This window comes from Coloeus monedula, assembly GCF_965178545.1.
Source record: "Coloeus monedula genome assembly, contig: HAP1_SCAFFOLD_89, whole genome shotgun sequence".
Lineage (NCBI taxonomy): Eukaryota > Metazoa > Chordata > Aves > Passeriformes > Corvidae > Coloeus > Coloeus monedula.
The window spans coordinates 121567-128580 of NW_028120812.1; the positions used below are offsets into that span (position 1 = coordinate 121567).

Genomic DNA, 7014 nt, shown 5'->3' on the forward strand with positions numbered 1-7014 from the left:
TTTGTCCTGTGCAACTCAGCAGCTGATGCTGTTCTGGTGCTACTGCTAATCCCTTCCATGAAAAAATTCACTCCAGGAAGGAACAACATCTCCTGTTGGATACCAAGTGCTCCCCCCAGTCACTCCAGCTGCTCCTGCCAACAGCCCCCTGCAGGAAGGAGCACAGACCCCAATGCACCTTGGCTTTGGCTGCCCTCTGGCAGAGAAGCCCCCGGGGGCACAGGTCTCTGAGGCAGGAGACGGGCACCAGCGCTGCCAGGGCTCGGGGGTGGCAGGTCTGCTTCGGAGGGGACTCTGCCACACCTGCTGATTTCAGTGCTCCCGGGCCCCAGGGCTCAGAGCAGCATTTGCGCCCTGGCCCACACGTTCCTTGTCTGTGTCACAGCCCCGGCTTTAGGATGGCCACCAGCCGGGATGTGTCCCAAGGAGGCCGTGCCAGCTTCTGTGGAAGACCCCGAGCCCTTCCCGCGGCGGCTGCGGTGGCAGCCGTGGGGGCTCCTGGTGCTGCCCCGAGCCCGCAGAGCAGGGGAGCGCTTGCTTATGGCTGGAGCCGATGCTAAAGTTCCTGTCGGGCTGCCTTAGACACTTGGGGCAAGGCATTCCTTCCAACCTGGGCCACTTGGGCTGGGCTGGGGGCGGCCCCGGGGCAGGTGGCAGCGTGTGCAAGGGCCCTTTGTGACACGGTGCAGCACGGTCACCGTGGGATGGAACGGGACAGGGTGTCCCAGGGCCCTTTGTGACACGTGCTGACATAGGGGCTGGCGGCGACGCAGCCACACCACAGTGCTCGGAGCACGCGACGGGACAGGACGGGACAGAGCGGTGCCGTGAGGAGCCCCCGCACAGCGCACTCGTTCCTTGCCGACCCGGAGCTTTTCCGAAGCGTTATTCCTGCAGGTGACCTCGAGGCCAGACCACAGGACTTGGTGACCTGTGGCCTTCTCGAGGCTTCTCTTTTGCAGGTGCCCTCGAGGGCAGACCGTGGGACTTGGTGCCCCGGAGCTTTTCCGAGGTATCTCCCATCCCTGTGGCCGGTGCCCTCAAGGCCAGACCGTTGGCTTTGCTGACCACAATCCTTGACGAGGAGTCTCCTGTCCTTGTGGCAGGAGCCCTCTGAGACCAGGGTGCAGGACTTGCTGTCCTGTAGCCTTCCGGAGGCTTCTCTGCTGCTGGTGCCTTCAAGGCACAAGTGCAGGACTTGTTCACTCAGAGCTTTCCCAAGGAATCTCTCTTGAAGGTGCCCTTGAGGCCACACTGTGGCATGGCGGGCAGATTCCGTCGCCTGTTCAAAGTGTTCAGGAGGAAAAAAGGCCCTGGAGCTGCCCCAGCACAACAGCCCAAAGAGCTGGAGCGGTTCCAGCCACGGCAGGATGGTGAGTGACAGAACTGGGCCACAGGGCTGATGGCAGCAGCCAGCTTGGTGCCATCCCATCCCATCCCGTCCCGTCCCATCCCATCCCATCCCATCCCATCCCATCCCATCCCATCCCATCCCATCCCATCCCATCCCATCCCCGGGGAACAGGCCCATGGATAGGCTGGAAGAGGAGCCAGGCCAGACCCCCCGCAGCAGCCATGCTCCATCCCCTGGGCATCCCGGGGCTGTCCCTGCCTGGGGAGCGCAGGGCTGGGCTGCGTTCTCCGGCCTCTCCCGCAGCCCCTCAGCTCTGGCTGCGCTCGCTCTTTGCCAGATGCAGCCCTGGACTGGACACAAGAGCAGGACCGTGCCCACGGCCGCTTCCGGAGAACAGTGCAGGTACCTGCAGCCATCCCCACCTGGGCTGGGCCTGCTGTCGCTGCTCAGCTGAGCACCGCGCCTGGAGCACCCCTTGGAACATCCCTCTCTTCTTTGTTCTCCTGCAGATGTTCCGGAAGTTCATGTGCATTCGGCGTGGGAAGACCAGCACCACAGCAACTGAGGGCACAGCTGAGCCTGACTCTGGGCTGACCGAGCTCCAGGCAGAGCCTGATGTCAGCACAGATATCACTGCACCCTCAGAAGACTCTGACAGTCCAATGAATGATCACACGGTGAAGACTGACGGGGCAGTGACTGAGGACATGGCAGTGACTGAGGACATGGCCATCACAAACACTGACACCGGAGAGACTCAGGGCATCCCAAATACTGACACTATGCCCATTCCCACTGGGATTCATGCTCCCAAACTGGATTTTTTTGAAGAGAGTGCTGCTTCTCCTCAGCAGCAGGTAAGCAGCCTGGGGCCAGGGCTGGAGACTCCAAGGATCGTGTGCCCCCTCAAGCCACGGCTGCTGGGCCCCCTCAGCCTTTGAGGCCAGCACAATGCGGTGGGAAGGGAAGCACTTCTTGGGGGCAGCTGGGGAAGTTGCTCCCTTGGACAGTGCTCCAAGTCTTCCTCATGCCTCCTCCAGGTGCCAGCCATGGTGAGGAACATTCACCAGAGACTCGGGTCCCATGTCACTGTGGATGCCTGGCTGCAAATTGACATTCTGAGGCTGGCTGAAGAGCACCCCGCTGATGTGGTGCTGACCCTCCTGCGCTGTGCCCCATCGTGCGACAGGTACGGGGCCCAGCTGCCTTGAGAGCTCAGGGCTCACCAGCCCTTAGGGCCCATTGCCCTGTGCCGCTGGTCCAATGGGGTCTGCCAGACAGGTGGAGAGCTCCAGGACCCTCGGGCCCCTCTGTTTCCTGAGCCTGCTGCCATGCTCCCTCCCTGCCCCTCAGGGCACCGGGGCTCTGTCACCTGGGCCCCCACAGCTGCACAGGGCGTGGTACTGTGACTGAGATGCCCCGACTCAGAGCTCCGATCCCACAGAGCTGCTACAATGATGTGGAGAATCATAGGATCATTGGGACCAGCAGTGGAGAAGGTGTTGCCAACGCTGCTCTGTGTGATGCAGGAATGGCCACTGCATAGCACGTCCACCTCTGATGGGGATGATACAGATGTCTTTGCCCTGGCTGTGAGTTTCTGGAACTGGCCTTTACTCACCCTGAGGTCACATCCTCACCAGCTCTCCATCCTTCCCCCACTGCATCTCCTTGCCTCAGGCGCTGGGCTGAAACCTGGCCTAGGGCAGGCTCAGGGGGCACCAAGCCCGGTGCTCCCCCTGCGTCTCCCCTCGGGCCCTGCCACATGGACAGCTCGGCACTGAGGGATGTTCCTGAGCTGTCTCGAGCTGCTTCTTTTGCAGGCAACTCTGGCGCTGTGGGTGATTGTCCAGGTGCCCGAGTGCCACGAGGCAATGATCCTTTATTCAGCCCGCCTGTTTGTGACTCTGCTCTTCCAAGTTGTCATCACCACACAGCAGGTGCCAGAGGAAGTTGATCACTTCTGGAGAGCATGCCAGGAGGAACACCGCCTTCCCACCAACCCCAACAGGTCCCAGTCCTCCTGTCCTTCCCATGCCCTTGTGGCCAGCGCCAGTGCTCCCAGTGTGACCTGGGCTTTGCTCTGTGCACAGGTTTGCAGTGCAGGCCATGAAGGCTCTGCTCTGTCGACTGCGCTGTGACAATGAGGTGGTGGCTATGGAGCGCAAGCGCGGCTGGGACACGCTGCTGTGTGCTGACACCCAGCACTATGCAGTGGGTCTGCTGGCCAGGTGAGACCCCCTTCTCCCCACTGCCCCCGGCACTTGTGCCCTGGGCCCGAGGTGCCCCACACAGTCCCTGTGGGGCCTCGTCACCGAGGGACGGCCAAGCGGACTGGAAAAGGCTGGAAGGGGAGGGTGCCCAGAAGAAGCTGCCTCCCAGAGCACCCAGATCCCCTTGCAACGTGGTGGGGAAGACCAGACCTGTGTGAGTCAGTCCTGGGAGAGGTTTGCCCCCTGGCTCAGGGTCTTGGTGCCTTTTTCCCCCTACCAGAGAGATGCGCCAGGTCTTGATCCCCTTCTGCCCCCGCATTGCATTCCACCTGCTCAAACCACTCAGCAGGGAGGAGCCATGCTGGGATCTGCCCTTCCTGGCTTTCCTTGTGGAGGTGAGCCTGACGGCCAGCGCTGCCTCGCTGAGCTGCCTCCCGCCTCTCTGCCCTCTCGTAGCCGCAGCTGCCTGGGACGGTGCCCGCGCCCTGCGCTGCTGCCCGGGCCCAGCCCTGGGCAGTTCCGGGCTCCTGCCGGCCGGCTCCCCTGTCACTGCCCTGTGCCTTTCAGGTCCTCGAGTGCCTGGACTTAAGTAAATATGGTGACAACATCCTGGAGATCATGCCCAGGTACCTGCTGAGCGAGTGCAGGCAGAGATGTCGCCTGGCACTCAGAGGCCTCGTGGTGCTCAGCAAGGATCCCGCCATGGTGAGAAGGCGGCAGCGGCTGAAGCTGCGCTGGGGAAAGCAGTCACATGGGCTTGGCTGGGCTTCAGGAGCTGAGGCAGCTGCTCCCAGCTCTCCTGCCTCCCGGCTCAGCTGCCCCAGTGCTTCGGGACAGGCCTTTGGCCTCTGGGCCCTGAGGCAGCAGGGTGGGCTTGCAGGGCCAGGGTGGTGTAGGCAGTGCAGCCGTTCGTGGCTTCACAGCACAGCCTTGTGTTCCACACAGGCCAGAAGAATGGGCAGCCTGTCTCAACGGCTTGTGGAGCTGCTGGGCGATGCAGACGGAGAGGTGGTCAGGATGTCCCTCTCTGTGTTCATGAATGTGCTGGAGAACAAAGACATCCTGGTATCCAGCACCACTGCCCCGAAACTGGCTGAGGCGCTCTTGCCACTCTTTGAAAATGTAAGGCTCTGTGCCCCCAGCCACTGACACTGGCTGCTGCCCAGACACTTTGTGCCCTGTGGATTTTTAGGCCGTTGCCCACATGGGCTGGAGAAGTTGCTGCTGAGCTTTTTTCCTTTACTCCAGGACAACAGCAATGTGCAGATACTCTCCATTCACCTCTTCTGCAAGGTGATGGAGTTGGTAGTGGACGAGGGAAAAAAGCCCCTTAAGACAATTGTGTGCCAGAGCCTACTCCCACTTTTATTCCACTGCCATGATGAGAACCGGAACGTGGCAGAGGTGAGGACTTGTGGGCTGATGTGTCCTCCTGGGAGGGGGCTCAGCTGCCTCCTGCCCTGGGGCCTCGCAGGCTGCAGCCTTCTCCTGGCCTTGGCACAGGGACGCGGGTCCTGTGCCCTGGGCTGTGGTGCCATCTCCGTGTCTCTGCTGCTCTCCAGGCTTCTCGGGAAACGCTGATTTGTGCGGCCAAGTTCCTGAAGAGGAGAAATCTTGGGCAGCTGGTGAAGAAGGAGCAGCTGTCGAAGTTTGCCGAGTGCCTGGTAAGGACCGCCTGGAAGCCTAAGCTGAGCCTGGAGAAGTCCCCTGCCCCTGGCGCCCAGTGCGTGGGGCTGGCAGCTGTGCTGCACCAGGGGCGCCAGCCTGCGCCCCACACGCTGCTCCCTTCCCCGGGCTCTGCTCCAGGCTCCTGTGGCCCCGAGCCGGGAGCCGATGGAGCCCCGGCCCCGCTGGGCTGTGGCGCGGGGCGGCACCGCGGCTCCCCGGGCAGCAGCCGGCCCTCGGCCCCCTCCAGAGCCCGGCGCCAGCGGCTGCTGGCCGGGCCTCGGGGCCGTGCGGGCAGGGGAGGCCAGGGCTGGGCGCAGAGAGCCCGGCCAAGGGGCTGAGCCCGCGCCAACCCTTCCCTCCTGGCGCTCTCTGCAGCTGGCAGAGGACAGGAGCCGAGCGGCCGAGCGCCTGCACCAGGCGCTGCCGTTCGTGGAGAGCCCACAGGAGTCCCTGCGAGAGGCGGCCGCCAGGTTCATCGGTGAGCCACGAGCCCGGGGCCCCTCCCCGCCCCGCCGCAGCTCGGCCCCAGCCCCGGCTGCTGCCCCGGCAGCGGGATCCGGGCCCGGGGCCGTGGAGCCCCGCCTGCCCTCGGGGCCGCTGCCGCCCTCTCGCAGCCGTGCCCTCGGGCGTCAGGATGCGGCAAGGGCCCGGGCTGAGCCCTGCCGGGGCAGGAGAGCGTGTGGCCACGGGGCTGGCAGCGCCGCTGCGAGCGAGCTGTGCCGCGGGGCCGTGACCGCCTCTGTGCTCCCAGGGACTGCCAGGGTGTTCTTGAGGGGGCACAAGCAAGAGCTCCAGGTCCTCAGCGAGGGTGAGTGAGGGCAGCGGGCTGGCAGCGGGGGCTGGCGGGGGCGAGCTGCAATGCCTGGCTCGGGAGCCACAATCCCTGCCCTGGCTGTGGGGGCTTTGCTCCGTGTGTGGACTCGGGGTGACGTGGGCAGAGCACAGAGAGGTTTCAGGGACACGGTGGGGAGGTTCATGGCCAGCACCTTCTGGCTGATCTCCTTGGCCCCTGCTGTCTTCTGGCCATGGCAGGAGCTGGGTGAGATGGCCCTGGCAGGAAGGTCTGCTTGGATTCCTGCAGATCCACGCTCTGTTCCTGTCTCTTCCAGCCCTTCAAGCCCTGAGGAGAGACGACAGCCCTTCCCAGACAAACATCATAGTTCAGGAAATATTCAACGAAAGAGCTGCAGAACTACGTTCATCTGCTGGCTCAGAACCAGTGTCCCTTTAAGACCTCCAGATATCCTGGAAGATGAGACCATCTGGAGACTAGAGTAGAGCAGCTGGAGCTCCAGGCACAGCTGATGCTGGTCACAGCTGAGCCTGTGGAAAGCTCCCATAGCTCCTGCCCTCTCCCTCCCTTTTGACAGCTCCAGCCCTCCAGCCCTGAGACCCTGCCCATCCCCTTTTTTCCTCCCAGCTCATCCCTTCGCTTCGCTTCCTACTAATAAACAGTTTGGCTTCTTCACTTGAGCTGCATCTCTGTGGTGCTGAAGCGGCCCAAAACCTGAGCCCTGGGACACACAGGCCCCTCCTGCCGCTCTCTTCCGTGCTTTTACTGCAACCCTGGGGTATATCACCGTGTCCCGCAGCCGTAGGGAGCAGGAGAGAAGCTCCAGCAGGCAGGAATTGTGGAGCAAGATTGATTTATTTAAATATTTTACAAACTCTTTCATAGACTTTTTTCTTCATAGTCTAATTGGACAAAGGATCAGCCACCCCTTGGGGTGATCGGCTAAAATCCTAAAACATCCATTGTCCAAATATTTTCTACTGTAC

General features: G+C 62.5%; 1 protein-coding gene across 1 annotated transcript; it reads left to right on the forward strand.

Annotated features, from left to right (window-relative positions):
- Window positions 1–414: 414 nt before the first annotated feature.
- On the forward strand, window positions 415–5968 carry LOC309585649 (maestro heat-like repeat-containing protein family member 7; the record flags this gene model as incomplete). The annotated part of the gene is made up of 15 exons (XM_082303571.1): window positions 415–567; window positions 1148–1373; window positions 1692–1756; window positions 1864–2211; window positions 2395–2543; window positions 2799–2946; window positions 3178–3365; window positions 3448–3585; window positions 3848–3962; window positions 4135–4272; window positions 4513–4689; window positions 4816–4971; window positions 5130–5231; window positions 5611–5713; window positions 5850–5968. 15 exons carry the CDS (start codon window positions 415–417, stop codon window positions 5966–5968), a joined length of 2325 nt encoding a protein of 774 aa, XP_082159697.1.
- Window positions 5969–7014: the final 1046 nt, after the last annotated feature.